Source organism: Manis javanica, chromosome 2 (assembly GCF_040802235.1).
Source record: "Manis javanica isolate MJ-LG chromosome 2, MJ_LKY, whole genome shotgun sequence".
NCBI classification, from domain to species: Eukaryota; Metazoa; Chordata; class Mammalia; order Pholidota; family Manidae; genus Manis; species Manis javanica.
This window is the reverse complement of record NC_133157.1, coordinates 36,998,562-37,019,752: the sequence shown is the minus strand read 5'-3', so window position 1 is coordinate 37,019,752 and position 21,191 is coordinate 36,998,562. Positions and strand designations below refer to the sequence as shown.

The following is a 21,191-nucleotide window of genomic DNA, read 5'->3' as shown; positions in this document are numbered from 1 at the left end:
TGAGATAAGATAAGGGTGGGGAGCAGCACTATAAACAGGTCCCCATCCTTTACCCCAGCTCAGGCCTCAGCTAGCTCAGGCCACATCAGCCCAGGATCAGCATGGCCATCCGCCTGTGGGTGGTCACTCTGGCCTTGGCAGCCCTCCTCATTGTGGACAGGGGTGAGTAGGCAGAGCCTACATTCTCTATGGCTTGGTGTTGGTAGGTGATCTCGGGGTGGGGGCAGAGGCAAGTCCTGGAACACATTGTGACACCTCGGTTTTCTGCATATACCTTCTTTCTGCACCCCTCCACTGTGGTGGGGAAAGGCCTGAGTAGGAGGAAAGAAAACTAGGTTCAAGTCTTGACTTTCGCCCAGAATTGTGTAATTCCCTTCCCCTCTTGAGGCCTCCGTTTCTCCAGCTGTAAAGTTAGGAGATTGTGTTAGTTCACTGTTGCACTGAGCACTACTGGTCTAGAAACCTGGGAGGCAGAAAGGAGCAGGCCTATATCAGGGAGGATGGGCAAGTCTGCTGGCTGCAGAGTGGGGGGCACTCAGGGAGCACGGCCTGGGTCCTCTGAACAACATCCGCTCTGTCAGGCTGTGGTTGTGGGACTGAAGGCAGCTGTGTGAGCACATGAGAGCCCTCTACTGGGAGCCCTTGATCTGGACGCATGCTAAGGGCCTAGGGTACCTCTGCAGTCTCCTACCTGCTGACAGGCATTGTTCTAGGCCCTTAAGACATTATCAGTGAGCAAAAGAGAAAAAGAACTGCTCTGATGGGGCTTAAATCCAATGGGTTAAGAGGGAGGGGAACAGATAATGAACAAGATAGGTGCAATGTATGTTAAACAGTATGTTAGAAGGTGATAAAGGCTAAGGAAAAATATTGGGCTGGGTGATAGAGATTGGGAGGGGGTTGCAATGTTAAATCAGGAGAGTTCTTTCTGAGAGCTAATGTTGAGCAAAGCTTGAAGCAGGTGAGAGAGTAAGCCATGTGGCTAACTAGGAGAAAAGGGACCAGATGCAAAAGCCCTGGGATAGAAGCATACCTGGAGTGTTTTAGGTACAGCAAGGAGGCCAGTGAAGTTAGAATAGAGTGAGAGGGAGGGTGCAGAGTGATGGGAGAGGAGATGAGGGAGGCACCTGGGGACTACACTAGGCATTTCCTCTGAGATTAAATGGGAAGCACAGAAGGGTTTTGAGCAGAGTCGGGTGTTAAAAGGATGGCTCTGGCTACTATATTGAGAATAGACTAAAGGGGGAAGCAGGGAGACTACTTAGGACAGACCTGGACAAAGCCATGAAATTACAGGACATGGCCCAACAGGATCCCAAGGCCACTGACCTCATGGCCAGTCCCCAGCTGGGAACACAGACCTGGGGACTAAAGCAACAGAGAATTAGTCGGGGTGGGGGCAGAGGCAAGGCCTAGAACACATTGTGACGCCTCGGTTTTCTGCATATACCTTCTTTCTGCACCCCTCCACTGTGGTGGGGAAAGGCCTGAGTAGGAGGAAAGAAAACTAGGTTCAAGTCTTGACTCTGGCCCAGAATTGTGTAATTCCCTTCCCCTCTTGAGGAGCTCTGGCCCAGCACAGCCTGTTTATTTGCATCCTGGCATCCATTCTCTGAGTGATTCTCTGTTGGGAACACTGAGTGGGCCTGCCATGAAGAGAGTCCTTAAATCCATTTCAGATTCCTGCCTGGGTTCAGTGAGCAGGAAGCACCTTAGGCCAAAGTCAAGGGGATTTGGGGGGATACAGCAGCTTCTTCCACATCCTCCAGGAAGCAACTTTGACACCAACAGGATTCTGAACAGCTGCTCCCTGCAATGCACGTTAGTGGTCAATCCTGCCATGTTGGGGCAGAAACAAAGGAGCCCCAAGAAGTTCAGATCTATAGGAGTGACCTAGTGAGAGGGACAGCACGTGGTATGAAAGAAACTGCTGCAGTCTAAATGTTTGTGGCTCCCAAAATGCCCGTGTTGAAATCCTAACCCTTGAGGTGATGGTATTGAGATGTGGAAACTTTAGGAGTTGGTTAGGTCTAGAGGTCAGAGCCCTCATAAATCAGATTAGTACCCTTATAAAAGGGACCCCAGAGAGCTCCCTTGCCCCCTTCCACCATGTGAGGACACAGGGAGAAGTAACCAGCTGTGAACCAGGAAAAGCATCCTACTAGACATCAAATCTGACAGTGCCATGATCTTGGACTTCCCAGCCTTCAGAGCTGTGAGAAGTAAATGTTTATTGTTTATAGGACACCTAGTTTATGGCATTTTTGTTATAGCTGTCCAAAAGGACTAAAATAGAAGCCTAAATCCAAGTCTGCTTAGGAAACCCTTAGGAAAGGTTTAGGTCATCAAGGAAGCTTCTCAAGAAGGTGGCATCTGAGCTTTGAAGTAAGGGTATGAATCAATAGGAGAAGGGGGAAAAGGACATTTTAGGCAGAGGGAACAGCAAGCCAAAGCAGAGCCCATTCTGGAACAGTGAGCAGAGGAGTAACTGGGGCATAGATTACATGGAGAGGTGTACTAGGAAAGGAGTCCAGGAGTGTGTTGGATCAGCTTATGCAGTTCCCTAAACATAAAATGAAACAGCTTAGTGATCATGACAGGGAGCTGTAGAAGGGCTTTTTATTTTTCTAATGCTTTTTTTGTCTCCTAACAGTTACATATCATGAAATGCATAAATCTTATCACTCAATGAATCTTATCCAATGAGTTTTGACAGTGTGTATACCTGTGTAAACCAAACCCCTATCAAGATACAGAATATTTCCATTGCCCTAGAAAATTCCTTCATGCCAGTCAGTTCCCACCCCTAGAGGCAACCACTGCTCTTTTTTCCACCATAGATTAGTTTGGCCTGTTCTAGAATGTCACACAGGAAGTTGCATTTACCCCAGGTGGCCCTTGACCTTGGCTTAAATGTGCCCCCTCCAACAGTGTGTAGTCTTCTACTCTGGCTTCTTTTGCTCAGCATGCTTTTGAAATGAAGCCATTGTTGCATATATCAGTTGTTTCCTTGTTTTTATTGCTGAGTTGTATCTTATTGTATATGTGGTATCATAGTTTATCCATTTTCCTGTTGAAGAACATTTGGGTGATTTCCAATTTGGGCAATAATGACATGGAAGGTTTTGAGCAGTGTAGTCACAAGGCTAGATGTGCATTTTGATGCTCCAATGCCACCCTTAATCAGCTAGTGAGAGGTCACTTAGTCTCAGTTCCCTCTCTACCTTGGAAAACCCTTATAATAGCATCCCCAGGGCCTTGTGCACCCCCAGCAATGGAGAACACTCCACTTCTCCTTCAGTGATAAGGCATAATTCCCACTGAGAAAATATTCTCGGAACTAAAACCTGCTTCCCTGCTTCCTTCTTGCATGGATGAACTCCGCCCTGTGAGGTTATGAGCTCATCTCTCCCCTGGCCCAAGACAGCCCTTCAGAGATTTCAGAAGCATCCTGCCCTTCTCCAATTTACATAGACACCTTTCCTTCCACCTGTGGTATTAGATATGGCTCCTATTCTGTCATCCATCCATCACACTCACCAGTCACATCACAGTTTACTTGTGTCCTGTAAGCAGTTCATCTAGACCTTGAGTGGCCAAGGAGCACAACAGTGTTTGTGGAGAGCCAGGCTGTGGAGTGACAGACCTGTGTGCAAACACAGCTCTTCCCTAAAACAAACTGTGTTGCTTTACCTCTGAGCCTCCTTCAGAGGTCTGTCAAGTTCCCCACAAAATACTCAAATCTGCATGCATTTTACTGGGGAGGGCTCCTAGGGAAGACACCCGTGAGGGAGGAGGGAGGCTGACTATAATGCAGTGCAACAGAGGCCTCTCGTGACCTCACAGCCCTTCAGCACTGTTCTAAATAGAGAGGGGTGCAGCCGACAGCGACAATGTCATCGCATATGGGCTGTTCCTGGGTGGGAGATGCGACTGTAGATGAGACAGCTCCATTCTCTGGGGGTAATTCCTAGGAAGGGCCTGGCTGTGAGCGGCCAATCCTCCTGGCAGCTGAGGAAAGGAGCACCTCAGTCCCGTGGTGGGCGATGGGTAGCCGATTGTAGTCCCCACTACTGCCTCCTTTCCTCCCCGTTACATAGTAGTGAGAGGTGTGAAGGCTTGTTTAGAGCATACCTGGTTCATAATAACTTAATTATTTTTATTATTACATTGGGCATAATCCCAGTAGGATCTGACTAATAAGTAACAGGCTGGACTGTCACCACCTTAATTCTAGACTTTCTCTGTTCTTATAACCCAAGGTCACATCAGCTTTCTGGAAGCCCCACTGTCTGGTGACTCATTAGCTTTCCTTGAGGAATTCTAGATGTAGTAGCTGGGGCAGTTCCCCTGAAGCAGTCCTCAAGACACCTGGACCTGGTGCCGAAAGCTGACATCACCTAATTCTTGCTTTTTTACCTTTCAGAAGTGCCAGTGTCGGCAGCAAAGCCTGTTTTCTCAAGAATGGTAAGGCATCAGCTTGCACTTCTGGCCCCAGGCTTACCATTCCAGCCTTCCCTGCAGAGGGGAGCTGTTTCATCCACACTGGGAAACCAGGGTTTTTCTTCTTTACATTTCACTCAGATAACTCCCATGCTTCACGGTGGCCAGGGTGGCCTCCAGAGCCTGCATGTTCCCCAGGTTAGCCTTTCCAGGATGAGCAGGCCCCAGCCCCTTTGCCAAAGCCCCAGACCTGATCTCAAGGCCCTTCAGAGACCTGTCCCAACCTGATCTCCAAGGCTGCTGCTAGCAAAGGGATCCCATCACCTGGGCTCAGTAGGACCAAGTACACCCTCTGTTTTGCATAGTGCAGACCATCAGGCTGCAGGGTGCAGGCCAAAGAGGCAACCCTGGCTCATTGAATTGCCCTGCAGTGTGCCAGTCTCCCCACCAACACTCCCCATCATCCATCCCTTCATGCTGGAACACAGACACCAGGTTTTTCCCAAGCCAGGATTCCACCTTGGCCCTGAGTCTGATGCTCCTAGGGATCCCAAGGCAGTGTTGCTGGCCTCCTTGAGACCCTCAGCCCACCCTTCACATAGGTGAACGAGAAGGATCAAAGCCACCTTCCCATCCAGCAGCCACAGCGTCTTTGCCATCAGCCCATCAGAACCCAGCTCCACTTACTATGCCAGACAGAGTCTAATGCTTTACATACATATTGCAGTTAACCCTGTGAGAAGGATACTATTAATATTTACAGTTTTTGCAGATGAAGAAACTGAAGTTTGGAGAGTGGAATTAGCTGATCCAAGTTTATAGCTAATTAGTGCATAACTCAGGTCTACAGGGCCTGGGCTCTTGACCACTGCACCAACTCCCTCCCTCACCCTATATTATCCCAGTCCTGATCCAGGTCTGATCCTGACCTCATGCCTGGCCTGAAACCCTTTCAGACTGAGTCTCAGTTAAATCCCAAGCTCTGTCTCAATTCTCCAGCCTTCCCACAATGGGAGCTTGATAGATCATGCAGGCCCAGGTGAGTTCAGGAGCCCTCAGGGAGAAGAGGCCCCTCCCTGGAGCCCCAGGGTCCCTCCGAACTGCCTCCGAATCCCTGAGTGCCCTCCCTCCCTTCCTCTCTTCCACAGCCTATCTGTGAGCACATGGCGGAGTCTCCAGAGTGCTCCCAGTCATTCAACTGGGTTTGTGGTACTGATGGAGTCACATATATGAATGAATGCCAGCTCTGCTGGACCCGGATGTAAGCCCACCCCCTGCCTTCCCCTTGGCTTTGCTTGGGTGGGTCTCATTTCTGGCACATGCAAGTCTGGAAGGAGCAAGACTTGACCTGCCCCTTCCTTTACATACACTTGGTCTGAGAGGAATCCTCCAACATTTGCCCCAACCAGATGAGCGCAAGTATAATTCAGAGAAGGCACATGGTGCCAAAGCCACAGCTGGTGGGGGGTGGGGGTTGAGGGGTGGGCACAGAAATCCTGGGTTCTTTTCCTTGTTCTGCCCTTGGCTGACAAGATGACCTAATTTGTTCATTTATTGCTCCAGCCAACGATCACTTATTCAACACCCACTATATGCTAGGCACTGGGGATATAACAGGACATAATAAGCTAGACAGCATCGCTAGCCTAGGGCATACCAAGTTTAAGGGGGACATGAAGCCTACAGTCAGCTAACTGCAGCAGACAATGCTAAAGGCTCGGATGGGGGCACACAGGGTACTGTGTGTAAAGATCAAGGGCAGGGAAGACTTCCCAGAGGAGGTGACACTCCAGCTGAGCCCTGAGAATAAGTAGAAATTAGCTAGGAAAAAGGAACAGGGGAAGGTAATTCCAAGTAGTGAAATGAGTTTGGAAAGGTCTAGAAGGGAAAGAACGTTTGTATTTGAGAAAATATAATAAATAGTATATACTGGGGCATAAGTTTGAACGACAGTGGGAGAGAGACAAGAAATGAGTCGAGAGGTGAGCAGGTATGAACCTTGACCTTGGTATGTCTGATCCCCTAATTGATCTTTCTCCATTAATAAAACCCTTGAGCCAGGCCAGCACTAAGTAAGATCAAAGAAGACAAGAAAGTCTTTGAAAGCTGCAACTCTTTATAGACAGGTGGGCAGGAGAGCAGCAGGACATTATCCTAACATCGATGGGGGGGTGGGAGTGGGGATTAAGGGGCTTGTGGGGCAAAGATGTTTGTGGGGAGTTGAGCCTCTAAGATATCCCAGTGGAGATGTGCCGAGTTCAGAACAGAAGTCAAGGCCATACACGGATTCAGCAGCCATCAGCATGCAGTGGTGGGTGAAACCCCAGGAAGCTGAAATCTAGGGGGAGGGTACCCAAGAAGGAACAGCTGCAGAAGGATGTGCCCAAGGACCCCTGGGACCTGCCCTGGACTGTACACTGAGTGGCACAGTGTAGAAATAGTGCTCAGCAGAGTGGATGGATGGATTGGCATGTTACAGTTCCTGAAAAAGTGACCTCATCCTTGTCTTCTGTGATCCTAGGAAAACCAAACAGGATATACAGATCATCAAGGATGGCAAATGCTGACCCCATAAGCTATGGAGCTTCAGGCTGGAAAGCAGTGGTGGGAGTGGAAAAGATGTGACATGAAATAAAAGATCCAGCCCAACCCAGCCACATGGCCCAGTGTCTTTGGGGATGCCGGTGAGGTGGTTGGGGGTTGGGGGGGATTTTGCCCTGTCCCCCATACCCTGAATCTGATGTCTTCTCCATTACTCTGGTGCTCCTCAACCTTGTCACTTGTTCCCTTAGAGGTCCCAGATATCTTCTGCCTTCTTGAGGAGGTCAGGGCTCTGAGAGGCCAGCCCTGTCCCCAGGACTCCATTCAGTGCTCTACCCCAGCCTGGCCTGCCAGTGAGGTCAAGAACCCAGGTGAGATCTGTACCCTCTGCCACTTATGGGCTGCATGGCCCAGCCTCAGGCAGCTTTGGGAGGGTCCCAACATCCCTCATGGCTTTCTGGGCTGTACCAGCACCAAGCTGTCTCATTCACACATACACACACATGCACACACACAGACACACTGACCGTGGCTGATATACAGAGGCACTGTACACTGTACATCTGAACTCCTTGTTAAAATGCTGAACTAGGCGAAAACATGAGCAGTTGAGAACAGGTGCTGCCCCAAGCACTTGAGTGTCCCTTTGAACCCCGGCCACCCACCCACAGCAGGATGACTTCTAGATCCTGCTCTGTTCTTCTGGTCAACATCCATTCTGACTGGTGGTTAAATATATCAACATTGGATACAACCCAAGGCACACACAGCATGCATGCACTCACACAATGGCCCACAGGAACACATGGCATTCAGAAATCCCACCACAGACAGAGACCCCAGCCTGAGGTATACATTAAATACCCCCTCTTTTGGCTAAAGCTCATAGGAAGAGCCTCTTGATAATGGTGGCAGGGGAAAGGAGTGTGGCGAAGGGCCTGACCAAGTGAGAGCACTTTGACATGGACTGATTCCTGCTGTAGGGTGGGCAGAGAGAGCAGGAAATGCTCTATGGAAAAACACAGAGAGGAATGTGGGTGCAGGAATTGTTGCTGATAAATCTACAGGTGACAGGGACTGAGAGGTCATCCACAGGCCCTTTCACTGCTACTGATAACAGAAACTTGTTTCCATCCTGCACAGGAATGACATAGGATTTAGTTTGGCTGTGAGAGACCAGCAAGCCAAGATGTGTTGTTTAACCAGATAGCAATTAACTCTCACACATACCTCTGCAGTATGCTTACTTCATGCTCCATTTGTGTTGTTACTCTGCTATCTTCATCAGTTTCCACCTGTGTTCAAAATAGCTGCTCCCCCTCCAGCCATCAGGTCTACATTCCAGCCCACGGACAGGGGGAAAGAAGGGCACTTTCGTGCCTCTGAAGATGCTTCCATAAGACGTACACGCTGTTTATATCCTGTCTGCTAAAATACAGTCTCTTGGCCATGTTAGTGCAAGAAGACTGGGAAATGTTGTTTTTATCTAGTTGGCCATGTGCTAAACTGAAAATTAGGAGTTAACTTATTGTGGGAAGAGAGTGGTTATTGATGACATCTAAGTCTATGCTCTAAGTGGGAAGCCCCTTTCATACCCAAGTGGCATAGCTCAGCCAAGCTTCTCTCAGTGACTCTCCCCTCCCAAGCTTCCACTCACATGATGAGGAACTGCAAAGATTATGCCCAAACTATGCCACACACCACACTGGAAGAAATACCTAATTCCTCACTTTACAGATGTGGAAACTGTGGCCCTGTCTCTAGGAACCACGCTGAAACCTAAGTGCAGGCCCCTAACAGCCCAGTCTATGGCATGTGGCACCTGCTGCCCCAGCTATTACTGATTGGCCAGATTATTCTCCAGGATTTTTCAAATCAGAAAGAGGCAGTTCATTTCTGGTACTAAAATTGTTTAAGATGCGTGAAGTGGAGCCTGCTGGCAGCCATGTTTCCTGCTTCTTGGAAGCAGGATTGAATGATGCCAACATGCAAAAGCCACGGAGAGTGATTCCAGGCAATGTTTGAGTTCCTGAAGACCAATTGCCCTTGAACTTTCTAAAGTTACATGAGATAACCTGACATCCTGCCAACAGATTTTCTATTTCAACAATCTCGTAAGAGTAGGTTTCTGGTACTTTCAGCTAAAAGTCCTGATTACTAGATGGAGAAGGGCTTCTCAGAGTAAGTAACACTTAAGCTATGCTTGAAGGATAAATTGTTGACTGAACAGTATGTGGGAGAATTCTCCCAGCACTGTGAGGCTAAAAGATGTTTGTGGGATCACGGATCCCCATTTGTTCCCCTGTAGCAGGACTGACCATGTGACAGGAAAGTAGGCAACTAAGAGTGTCCCTTCTGTGGTCGCCAGCAGAACGACCCTGGGGATGTTCCCATCTGTATGGGTGAGCCATGTGCCCAGGCCCCGGTCACCACCCTGCACATCTGCCTGGCCACCTGCACCTTAGCCTCATTTTCCACCCTTAAGTAAGACAATAGCTATTGATGCTGTACATTCCAGTATTGACAGAGCTTCAGTGGCCAACTGTAGATGCAGGAATTTCACCCCTGATGTTTGTGTTCAACATTCATCCAATCCCCAAATTTTTATTGAGCACCTACTACAAGCCAGACTATGTGCTTAAAATACACTGTTAGCAATACAGAGCAGCTCCTTAACCCAAGGAATTAGTTAAGTGTTAAAGACAAATATTAATCAAATAATCCACAAATCAGTCATCACAGATTGCAATAAAAGCTGCTTATCATCAAAGTAATAGAGCAAGCTGTGAGAGGTTATCACCTGGGAGCTTATTATGTACATGCTGTTCTCAAACACTGGGTGAGTTTGCTCCATGGAAGAGACATTTAAGTTCTGAAGGACAAATAGGAATCACCTAGGAAAGGAGTGGAGGGAGGAGGAAGGATGAGGAAGAGCTGGCCAAGCAGAGGAACAGCATATACAAAGACCCCAGCGCAGGAGAGGCCATAGAGCAGGTCAGGACCTGAACCAAGACAAGAGAGCTGACAGCAGGAAGCACAGGACTGTGGCCCAAGATGAAATGGGAGAGGGTGGAGGGTAAAGACTCTGGCCTTTATCCTATGAGAAATAAGATGCCATTTGGAGTGCTTTAAGCAGGGGAATGACATGGTAAGACTTGCACTTCATGATCACTCAAGCTGTTCGGTGGAGAATGAACTGGAAGGGCCAGAGACCAACATGGGAGATAGAAGGAGAGCAAGAGAGAGAAAATGAGAGCTAGCAATCCTGTGTTAGTTGGGAGACAGTACAGCAGAGATTAAGGGCATTGACTCTGCAACAAACTGCCCAGTATTATATCCTGACTTTGCCACTTATTCTATGACCTTGAGCAAATTACCTAAGCTCTCTCTGTTTCCTTATCTCCAGAATGGGGATAGTATCTACCTCCTAGATTGTGTGAGGGTTAAATGACTAATTCACCCAAAGAATTTAGAACAGTATCTGGCAAACAGTGACTTCTCAATAAATGTTGTGGCCCAAGGCCACACAGCTACTATATAAAACAGATAAATACTGAACTGCTCTGATTAAAGTTGTGGGTAGGATGGGCTGGGCCGAGCCTTGTCCACCTGTCTACCACCACCACCACCTTGTCCCTGGTCTCACCCATACAGTCCTAAATTGCTGGGACTCCAGTGACTCCCTCTCTGCCAAAAAAGGTCGGCCACAGAGTGGCCTCTGGGAAGCCTGTCTCCTGGGCACTGTGCGAAAAATGGGGTGACAGAGCTCATCAGTTTAAGAGTTCTAGCATGCAGGGCCACCCTTGACTTTATTAATGTAAATTACAACCAGAGGCACAGAACTCTTTTGCTTCGCATCCTTCATCAAACAAAAAAGCTTAAATACTCTTCTGCTTGTTGATGTATATATAAAATATTTTAAAAAGAAAATAACAATGTGGGGGCCAGAAAATGGATGGGAATAACCTTAAATAAAATATAGATCTCAGAAGGGTACAGTTAATAGAAATGCGTAAGAAGGAACTCCTGAGAAGTTTATGGTTTGCCTTTACCACCTAATTGCTCTACTCACTCTGGCTTCCCTCTCTGCCCCTCCCAAGCCATGCATCTGAATCTGGTTTTAAGCAGAGATCAGTCAACACTGGGTTGTAACCGTCTAGAGATTTGACTGGGAACAAGTAAGTTTATGCATCAATCACAGGCCCCCACCCCAAGAATGGCCCCCTGAGACCTCATGGCCTATGGCTGGGCAGGGTCACTGGGAGGTGAGAACAGAGTCTGTGAACCAACAACCCAGCCAGCTGTTCCAGAATTAGGTCACAACGAGGGATATTTAGACTACAAACACCTGTTCCAACAGTCCCAACATTCCTGGCCACATGTAATCTCCTGGTGATTTTGGTTTACATCTATGGGACTATGGAATTAGAAGGGCAAAAAGGTCTCATGTATCTGAAGACCAGAGTGTCCTATAAACCTGGAACTACCCAGGATAAATGAGAGCTCTCTCCAACCCAAAGAAAAGCACCCAAAGGTCAAAAGAGCTGGGAAGACTTGGGCAGGGGGAGCCTCTCCAGACAATGGTGGGCTTCTGGACAGCACAGCCCCACAGAGACAGAAATAGAAAACCAGCTCTACTTCAGATTGTAAAGACAATACTTGTTCACTGAGAACAGGTGTAGGAGTAGGAAAATTGGCAGTCGGCCAACTGTCCTTAACAGCCCTAGCGAAATCAGGTAGCTTCTGTTCCAGAGAAGACAGAACTGGTGGTGGTGTTCTTCAGGGCAGCATAGCCTCTCTGCCTCCCTTCACTCGGCCAGGGCCAAGTTTGTGGACCGCAGCAGCTCTGTTTCCTGGCAGATGTTCTGTTCCACGATGTCACACTCAGCTAGGAACGCCTACAAGATAAGTGCAGGGCAGTGAGGGACCATCTAGGGCTGGCCAACCCCTGCCCATGCAAGGCTTTTTGCTCAGCCATCGTGGGAAACCCATGGCTGAAAGACTCAAACAGGATGTGCACTGCACTGTAAATCAGTTCTAATAAATTTTAATGAAAAGTTACCTTTTTACATTAAGAAGAAAAAAGAAAAACCAGGCCATGCAGGAATGGAGATGGCCTGGGCTCCAACATAAGGGGAGGGAGGCAGAGGGAAGTATAGAGCCAGGGTTCCTGATAACACTTTAGACCACCAACCCCTGTAAGAGTGGTGAGGATGGAAGCCTTGTCCTGCAGCTGCAAAGCTGCCACAATGGGGACACTGTGCGCATGAACAGTGCCCCCTGGGATTGTGCATGCAGCAGTACTACTTGTTCTCCAGTGATTTGGCTTCCCAATTAGTTTAAACTCAAATATAATTACAGGGAAATGAAGGGAGCTCTCATGTTCTGGGTTCATGCTGAGAAGAACCAAAACCAGTTCAACACCGCACATGACACTTCTACACTACCCTACTTTGAACAGATGAACACACATACTAACACATTACACTGCGTAATCCTCTACCACACAACTCACCTGAACCTTTTTCACCAAACCCTTCCTTTTCAGTCTACTGTCTTTGAAATGTTCTGGCAGAATCTATGGAATAAGTTGACATAAACAATCTCAGTGAAAATAACATAAGAACACATGAGAAATACCTACAATGCACTAAACAGGTCACAGGTCACCAATGTGAGTGAGACATACATTTTCAGGATCATTTTCCTGGGTCTTTACTTACATGGCCCTGAGTTCCCATGGCTCTCACCCCTATAAAAGCTCCCTTTGTGCTCAGTGTCTGGGCCATGAAAACTGACCTGTGACCCAGTCTTTGTCCTTTGTCTATTTCCTGTGTGGGGATACTATGTTCTGGCCAGACCATGAGCTCCCTGTGGCAGGAAAAGCACCTTCTGCTGCTTCTTTTCAACCTCCCTCTCCCCCAACACAAGAATTACAAACAGAGTAGTTCACCCTCAAGAATGAGGCATCAGGCTAGAGATATCATTACCATCATCTGTCAAAGGGAACATGGCATCAGTGAGTCCCAGTAGCCTCACAGAGCTGGGTCTGAACTCCTGGCAGGTAATGACCGCAGTGGAGTATCAGTCATGTGAACATAAGCAAAGTGAAGCCCCATGTTTCTCTGACCATCAGACCATGGATCATTTTAAGTCCCAGCTTTGTGAGGATCTGCTACTAGTATACATAAATGAAAATGACAATAGCCCTATGTTGGTGAGATGAGGGCCCAGAAATCAGAACTATGTTATCTTTCTGTGTACTCACTGAGATCCAGGATTGTCTGGCACATAGTAGGTACTCAATACTCTCAGGCAGTAAGAGCGCTTTACTGAAAGAATGAAACTGACTGAAACATATTAAAAGGAATCTAGTTCTTCTCAACTGAATTTATTTACTTACTAGTGTGTCAATCTTCTCCAAGATCTTCATAAACTGCTCAGTTGTGGCTTTTACTCTCCTATCGAATTTGCAGAGAGCTTCAGCTTGCAAATCCTTGGCTAGAAAACCCTTCAGAGGAATAACAGATTATTGGAAGTTTTCCTTGAGGCTGATGGAAAACTCCAAGTTAAGGCACTGGTGAAGCAGCCACATCCTGAGTCCTCATTTACTCAACAAGCTGAGCCAGACCTTAGACCCACAGCTTCATCTCTTTGGAAAAATGGAAAAGCTAGCCCTGGACCACCCAAACACTATAATAGGCAGCCAGCTCTTCTATCTCATGTACCCCACTGGGGCTACAAACACCTCCGGAGGCTTGGCTCTGGTGAAGCTCCCAGCCACTAGTGTAAATATATACCTGCACACAAGAGGCAGACATTAAGAGCCCAGGGTTTAGAGTTCGATAGGCACAGGATTGAATTCTGACTGCATCTTCAGCAAGTTACTTAATCTATCTGTGCCTCAGTGTCTGAGTTTCTTAAACACCCCAGAGGATTACTGTGGGCATAAAGAGGAACTCATGTAGATCCTTAATATAATTCCTGACACAGACATGTGTTAACAAATAGCTGCACTTGAATTATTATTATTATTATTTTTTATTTTCGTATCATTAATCTACAATTACATGAAGAACATTGTTTACTAGGCTCCCGCCTTCACCAAGTCCCCCCCACATACCCCTTCACAGTCACTATTCATCAGTGTAGTAAGATGCTATAAAATCACTACTTGTCTTCTCTGTGTTGTATAGCCCTCCCCGTGCCCCACACACACTATACATGCTAATCGTAATGCCCCCTTTCTTTTTCCCCGCCCTTGTCCCTCCCTTCCCACCCATCCTCCCCAGTCCCTTTCCCTTTGGTAACTGTCAGTCCATTCTTGGGTTCTGTGATTCTGCTGCTGTTTTGTTCCTTCAATTTTCCTTTGTTCTTATACTCCACATATGAGTGAAATCATTTGGTACTTGTCTTTCTCTGCCTGGCTTATTTCACTGAGCATAATACCCTCTAGCTCCATCCATGTTGTTGCAAATGGTAGGATTTGTTTTCTTCTTATGGCTGAGTAATATTCCATTGTGTATATGTACCACTTCTTCTTTATCCATTCATCTGCTGATGGACATTTAGGTTGCTCCCATATCTTGGCTATTGTAAATAGTGCAGCAATAAACATAGGGGTGCATCTGTCTTTTTCAAACTGGAGTGCTGCATTCTTAGGGTAAATTCCTAGAGGTGGAATTCCTGGGTCAAATGATATTTCTATTTTGAACATTTTGAGGAACCTCCATACTGCTTTCCACAATGGTTGAACTAATTTACATTCCCACCAGCATGCACTTGAATTATTTTTATTAAATTGTCTTGCTGTTTATTCACATTGCTTGGCCTAAAAACCCATTAGTTGGTGATGACAAATGGACAAGGATCTCTGAGGATGTTTATCAAAGCTTAGCAGATTTGACAAAATGTAGTAAAAGCTTTAAGCATTAGCCAACAATGCCAACTCAAAGAGTGTGTTCTACCAAAAAAATCAGAAAGGGCCAAAAAAGATTTATGTCCAAGGATGTTCAAAGAAGTGTTATGCATTAACAGTAAAATAAGGTTAGGTGATGAACAATAGAAAATTTTTATCTCTTAATGTAACCATGATACATTCATATATGAATGAAATATGCAAGTTTTAAAAAGTATGATTATTTTTAATGACACAGGACAATGTTCAATTTTTAATCCAGTTACAGAACAATTTAAAGACATACATAACATTATAACAATTTCTGTAAGATAGAAAAATATATTCTAGCCTTTAGTAATGGTTATCTTTGACTTGTGGCCTTATAAGTAATTTTTACTTTCCATATTAGTGCCCACATATTAAAGTTATGTACAATCAGCATGTATAACTTTTGTAATTAAAACATAGACATATATCCATTAATGTTATAAAATGGCAGAGGGGAAGAAATATTATGTGGTTTAGGGCTGTTCCTAATTTTTACTTGGTTTCAGTACCCCATCTCTAACATAATTAGAATTGAATTAGAATTCATACATATTCAGAATATAAATAGGAATTGAATAGGATGATACCCCACTAAGATAATGCTCAACTTCAACCTTCTATGAATCAATAAAATGTTCTTTGCCTTGCTTAATACATTACAACAGACTAGATTCAAAGAAGCAACCTATTCTATTTCAGACAATACATTCCTAGCTTGGCAGGCATTCTCCTAGGATCATGAATGGATGCTGGCTAGGGTTTGAAAATAACAATGACAATAACACTTACTATTAATAATAAGCACTTTGTATGTTGTCAGGCTTAAACTACAAAATTTAAGCCTCACAACAACCCTAAGAGGGAGGTACCATCATTATTCTCTTTTTACATGAGAAACTTGAGACAAAGGCAAATTTGCCCATACTAATAGAAAGGGTGGAGCCAGGATGTGAACCCAGGGAGTCTGACTACAGAGCCTGGCCTTGTAACCACACGTGTGTATCTCCATAAAGTTCTTACAGAAGGTAAAAAGTCCAAGTCCATGAAGAGAGTTACCTGCTGGATTCCAGTAAGCTCTTCGTTCAACTCTTTGAGTTGGTCAGCTATCTTTTCCACAGACTTCTCCAAATCTTTCAACTTCTTTAGTTCGATCTCTTCCTCTGGACTGTTCTAAAATGTTTATGAATAAAATGAAGTCAATAATCACGAAGAACAGTAGCTTCTGTCATGAAAAATATCTGACTACAATAGGCCAAAAACACTCACCTAGAAAAAATAGTCTTAAATCTGTTGCTTCTTGGAAAACAAGCTAGAAGGTTATACATTAAGGTTTTCTATCTACAAAGATGCCAGACTAGAGAGATGGTATTAGGTAAACATTCTGGTGACAGCCCTGAAAGCTTGAGTTCACACAATACAGTGATTCCAAGTGCCAGAACTCAACCTCAGCATGGGGCTGATCATAAGTAGACCCCAGACTGAAGCCTGGAGGGTGAACAAATTACAGTGAACACCTGTGAGGAGTCCAGAATGGTGAGATAGGTGGAATTCTACTTTTCCTTTAAATGGAATTCCTAATTGTCAGCCACCAGCTGAGCTCTCCCATTTAATATGATGATGAAGACAATGATGGACTGGTATTGCACATTCCCTCTATGTCAGGCACTATCCTAAGCACTTTACCTGTATTATTCTTTTAAGCTTTACCACAACCCAGTGAGGGAGATAGTATTTTAGATGATGAAACGGAGGTTTAATGGAAAGTAACGTAAGGTCACAGAAGTCCAAAAGAGGTGGAGACTTGAATCAGACTTGGCTCCAACACACCCCAAGACAGCTCCAACTTGGGGCCCTATAGCTTCTTCAAACTCCACCCTTGGGTTCTGCCCATTGCCCAGTACCAGTCTTCCTGACCCATGAGGCAAAAAATCTAGAATATTTTTTCTTCCTTTACCTAAAAAATCGGTAGCCAGGGCCAGCAGCTCCCTGCTTTTACATTATCCCTGTTTACCTTCTTCTTTGTGGAAAACCCTGGAGTGTCAGTCTCCGGGCAGTTCCATGGCTGGACTAGATTTTTTTTGCCTCCACTTTGCTAATCTCTGACCCTCTCCCTACTCTGAATCAACCACCTCATTTGAAGTAAGGGAACAGGGAACTTCACAGGACCAATAATTCCACTGTGTCACAATACAGGGCTGGCTATAGCCCTCTCTCATCATCCCAGGAGCTACTGTCTTCACCTGTCACTAACCAGTTCCTTTTCTCCCTCAGTTCTTTAATCTGAAACTTTCTCTCCAGCCAAAGAGGGTTTTCCCTTTGGAAGATTTTAGTTAAGAAGGTGTTTAAAGGGAGTGGGGCTCCTAAAACTTGCACAGAGTACTTATTTTTAAAATCGTAATGTTTAATTTAACAAAATATTCTCTTGCAAATCCCCTCCGAGTAAGGCTTGTCTCAGGCACCATTTTAACCTGGGATTCCACTATCAGCACAAAAGCTGTTACTGAGGCAGCACAACTGCTCCTAACTCCCAGAGCAAAAGCCGTAACCACCAGGAGCCAAAGGGCACAAGAACAACAAAACCGGTATCCCCAGCAAACAAATGAAGACTGCATTTGCTTAGAGGGAGCTATTTCACCAACGCAGGATCTAGGCCCCCCAATTTGGCCTTCTAAATAGAAATATGTATAAAAGAACTTAGTCACTTGATTCTGGGGTATTCTGGTGGAAAAATCAATTTACCTTTTTCCCAATTAACATGACCCGGCATCCATTTTGTATTCCAAGTGCTGACAATGGCTTCTCCATTTCCTTCAGAGATTTTCCTGGAAAAAGAAGACAGTTAAGCCAAGTTTTCCACAACACTGAAAACAGATTTTAGCAAGAGTACAGGAAGACAAGTATGTTCACTAATAAGAAGATGATAAATTGGTATAACCTTTGTAAAAGGTACCTTGACCCAGTAATTTCACTTCGATTTTTATCTTAAATAAATAGCTGAACATGTGCCTGCACAAAACTGTTATACACTAATTCTCAGTGCAACCAATTCATAATAGTGAGAAACTAGAAAGAGCCAAAAATTCAGGAATAGGGGATTAATGACATGGATTAACTATAATACATCAGTACAATATAAGACTCTGAAGACATTAAAGCTCATTTTTTCAGGAAACTTTAATGCCACAATAAATATTGATGATCCAATGTAGTAAGAAAAAGTGTTATAAAAACTGCATTATCAATTTGATCTATTTTGTCAACTGAAAAACAAAGAAACACAAACAAGAACCCACACTTTGCGATACCAGGACAAAGGCCAGAGAGAAATATACTGAAATGTTATGAGAGCTTTTATCCAGAAAAACATTTTTTTTTCTGTGCTTTCCTCTATTTTGAAACATAGGTTTCTATTGCCTTTATAATTCTAAGATGAAATATTTTTGAAAAGAAAAGACAAAGGACTTGCACTACAAAGTATGAATAATAAGTAAACATACTTCCTGTCACTAATTCTTTATGATTGGCACCACATGGGATAAATCTGGCCCATCAGATAGCAAAATAATGGGTTCCCTTGGGAATGGGAAGGCAGAGGATCGGGGTGGGTCCTGACAGAAATCAGCATCATCCACTGGGCCTGCCACATCCAGGCCCCTGGTAAGTTCGTTCAACACTTCTCTAGATCAGCACTATGCTGAGCATTGGACACACAGTAGTATCTCTGTCCTCAAAGAGTTTATTATTATACAGAGAAATAAGATGTTCAGCAACTGTGAAAACAATTACTTGATAGTGAATTTCAATACATGTTACACAAAAGTGGTACAGAGTGCCATATGAAAATGTAAGAAGAGAGTCTAACTTAGCTGGGAAGATTGCCCATGTGCTTCATCAAAGACGGAAAGACTTCTGCTACCCTCATGCGACTTCAACTCTAATACCTGTCTAAATATTTAAAAGTGTCCAGTATACAGCAGGTCCTCAATAAATATTTGTTGAAGGAATTAATGAATAAACAAGCAAATAAGAATTGTCCAAGTTTGAAAACTGAGTGTTACCATTAGGTAAGGTTAAGCAGTTTTAAATAGGCTCTTTAGCCATATAGGCTCAAAGATGGAAAAGAAATGCCTACCCTTAAATATGAGTTTCTGAAAAGGCAGTGGGACCCCTATGGCCTCTTCAACAACCTGGGCCAGATCTTGGACAATTGGTTCACTACCACCCTGTTGTGGGGTAACATGAAGGTCATGTTTCTCATTGCCTGGGTAGAGAGAAAAGCATTCAATGAAGAAAACTCTTTCACACAAACCAATATAGGTTGACACTTTATTGTATTTATTCACTCCACATTCAATATCCAAATCATAGGCCACCTACTCCAAAGAGCCTATCCCCCTATCTGCCTAGCTTTCCTCTGGTGACCTGCTCAAGGATTTTTGTTTCCTCTATTACAGTAACTAACAATATTAGTGATATGAGCCAACATTTTAGGCTCTTAACATGCATAAAGTCTTACTAGGCCCATTTCATGCATTATCTTATTTTATTTTCAGAACAACTCCATTAAGTAGGTACTACCTATTACTTGCTGTTTCATAGAAGAGCAAGCTGTGAGTTCAAGCCCATTAAGTCCTGCCCAGCTGTGGAGTCAGAACTTGACCTTGAATCTGTCTGATTCCATGCTTTTCATCACAAGCTGTCTGCATCCTATGGCCTGAGTGCCCTGTTCTGTACTATACTGGTCTTGTCTCCTTTGCTGTAATGAGCAAGGGACTGTTTTTCGTTCAAGTCCCTCACACTGGGCACCCCTGGACACATATATGGTTGGTGCTCAATAAACAGACAAATGAGTCAATAAACTCAAACAACAGAAAATTATTTTGGAGCAGAGGTGCCAATTCTTTTCCAGGTCTGTGGACAGCAAGAAGGTAACCTGTGTCCAGTGCCTTGAGCCAAGGCAAGCCCTGAGCCTGCTCAACACCTACTTGAAGTCAGCAGGGCAGGTGTTACCATGTCTTCTTCACAAAGAAACCAGATGCCTAGAGACATCCCAAGGTCACTAAAAACTGCAGGATCTAGAATCCTGGTGATCAGATTCTGAGGTCCTGGGGTCTCCCTTAGTTGCATGGACTCAACTCTTTGGTTTAGTTCTGAGTCAACCCCAACAGTAGGCAGACCCAGAGGGTGCCCTGAGCGTATACTTGGACCACAGCCCGTTCAAACAGGGGACATGAGCTCAGACTCAGCACACAAGTAGATGTCCATACACACAGCATTCATACACAACATGGCCAATACAAGCCTAATGCAAAGACCCACAATAACCCCGCAGGCACGCACTAACATACAACCAGGACCACGATGTACAGCACGGACACCAAGGATCAAATCAGGTCTGAGACAAAATACCCCGGCCACACGGGAAAGTGTGCTGACACAAGACCTGCACAACAGTGGTTCCCATCGACATAAACAAGAACCCACACTTCCGAACACCAGGACAAACACAAGGACACACGCTTCTGCAGGACACGCAGCCAAACCCACAGACCCCGCAGGACTTTCTCAGCCCCGCACGGAGCACCCCGGCCGCCTGCGCTTACTGTGGGTGACCGTCACGCTGAGCCCCGTTGCCGCCATTTCCTCGCTCCAGGTCGCCTCTCCACTCGGTGCCACTTCTTTACTCGGGGCCGCCTCTCCGCTCCGGGCCACGCGAGGCCGCACTTTCTTCTTCACCCGCGGCCGGCGAGCTCCGGCGGCGGCGCCTCTAGTGGATCCGGCATGTCTGCTGGCTACACTCCGATTTGCTGATCGCGAGAGGGAAGCGCACCGCGTTCGGCCGGGAGCACTGACTGGCACAGCCGAGGGGCGCGCCGCCCAGGGCCCAGCCGCTCCGGGTCGCCTAGCGTTCTGCGTGCGCCACCGCCCTCCGCCAGACGCGCCCTTGCTGACCGCGCAGCGGCGGGATCTGAGAGCAGGGCCTCACCCACCCTGTGCCTCTACTTCCCCTGCCCACCCCCGGCCCTCCCCTGCCTACCGGCCCCGCCCCTCCGAGCCAGCCCGCCTCCTGCCGCGCTATATTCCGCCAAAGCCACCACTACGCGCCACCCACTCCGCCGAGGCCACGCCTTGCTCACCTTAGGCCACGCCCCCCACCGCCCGCGGTGAGCTGCCTCCAATCTCTTGGAGCTCGCCTTCCCCGGAAGGCCGAGCTGAAAACCCGGAAAAAGGATCAGGAAGTGCCTGTAGGCACATCGCG

The 21,191-nt window shown here is 46.0% G+C and overlaps 2 protein-coding genes across 3 annotated transcripts; one reads left to right on the top strand and one right to left on the bottom strand.

Moving 5' to 3' along the window:
- Window positions 1–27: 27 nt before the first annotated feature.
- Window positions 28–7,096, top strand: SPINK4 (serine peptidase inhibitor Kazal type 4). The gene is made up of 4 exons (XM_017654440.3): window positions 28–162; window positions 4,427–4,467; window positions 5,592–5,704; window positions 6,965–7,096. Exons 1-4 carry the CDS (start codon window positions 102–104, stop codon window positions 7,008–7,010), a joined length of 261 nt encoding a protein of 86 aa, XP_017509929.1. The 5' UTR covers window positions 28–101; the 3' UTR covers window positions 7,011–7,096.
- A 2,459-nt stretch (window positions 7,097–9,555) lies between these two features.
- On the bottom strand, window positions 9,556–20,958 carry BAG1 (BAG cochaperone 1). Of its 2 annotated transcripts, XM_017654423.3 has the most exons (7): window positions 20,536–20,955; window positions 19,065–19,193; window positions 17,672–17,754; window positions 15,989–16,102; window positions 13,388–13,495; window positions 12,500–12,562; window positions 9,556–11,882 (listed from the first exon to the last, which is right to left on the bottom strand). In XM_017654423.3, the coding sequence occupies exons 1-7, from the start codon at window positions 20,570–20,572 to the stop codon at window positions 11,793–11,795; spliced, it is 624 nt and encodes a 207-aa protein (XP_017509912.2). In that variant the 5' UTR covers window positions 20,573–20,955; the 3' UTR covers window positions 9,556–11,792. The 2 variants fall into 2 exon arrangements, with proteins under 2 accessions (XP_017509912.2, XP_036865705.1); XM_037009810.2 differs by lacking the exon at window positions 13,388–13,495 and having other exon boundaries at window positions 20,536–20,958.
- Between the last annotated feature and the right edge of the window lie 233 nt (window positions 20,959–21,191).

What these genes read in the sequence shown, in the direction of transcription:
- SPINK4 (XM_017654440.3), top strand. Translation starts at nt 102, where the DNA reads ATGGCCATCCGCCTGTGGGTGGTCACTCTGGCCTTGGCAGCCCTCCTC. An exon ending in CCTCCTCATTGTGGACAGGG is followed by an intron (nt 163 to 4,426) that starts GTGAGTAGGCAG and finishes TTTACCTTTCAG; the next exon opens with AAGTGCCAGTGTCGGCAGCA. An exon ending in AGCCTGTTTTCTCAAGAATG is followed by an intron (nt 4,468 to 5,591) that starts GTAAGGCATCAG and finishes TCTCTTCCACAG; the next exon opens with CCTATCTGTGAGCACATGGC.
- BAG1 (XM_017654423.3), bottom strand. Translation starts at nt 20,572, where the DNA reads ATGGCGGCAACGGGGCTCAGCGTGACGGTCACCCACA. An exon ending in TCAGAAACTCATATTTAAGG is followed by an intron (nt 17,755 to 19,064) that starts GTAGGCATTTCT and finishes TTCTTTTTCCAG; the next exon opens with GAAAATCTCTGAAGGAAATG. An exon ending in TGGAGAAGATTGACACACTA is followed by an intron (nt 12,563 to 13,387) that starts GTAAGTAAATAA and finishes CTTATTCCATAG; the next exon opens with ATTCTGCCAGAACATTTCAA.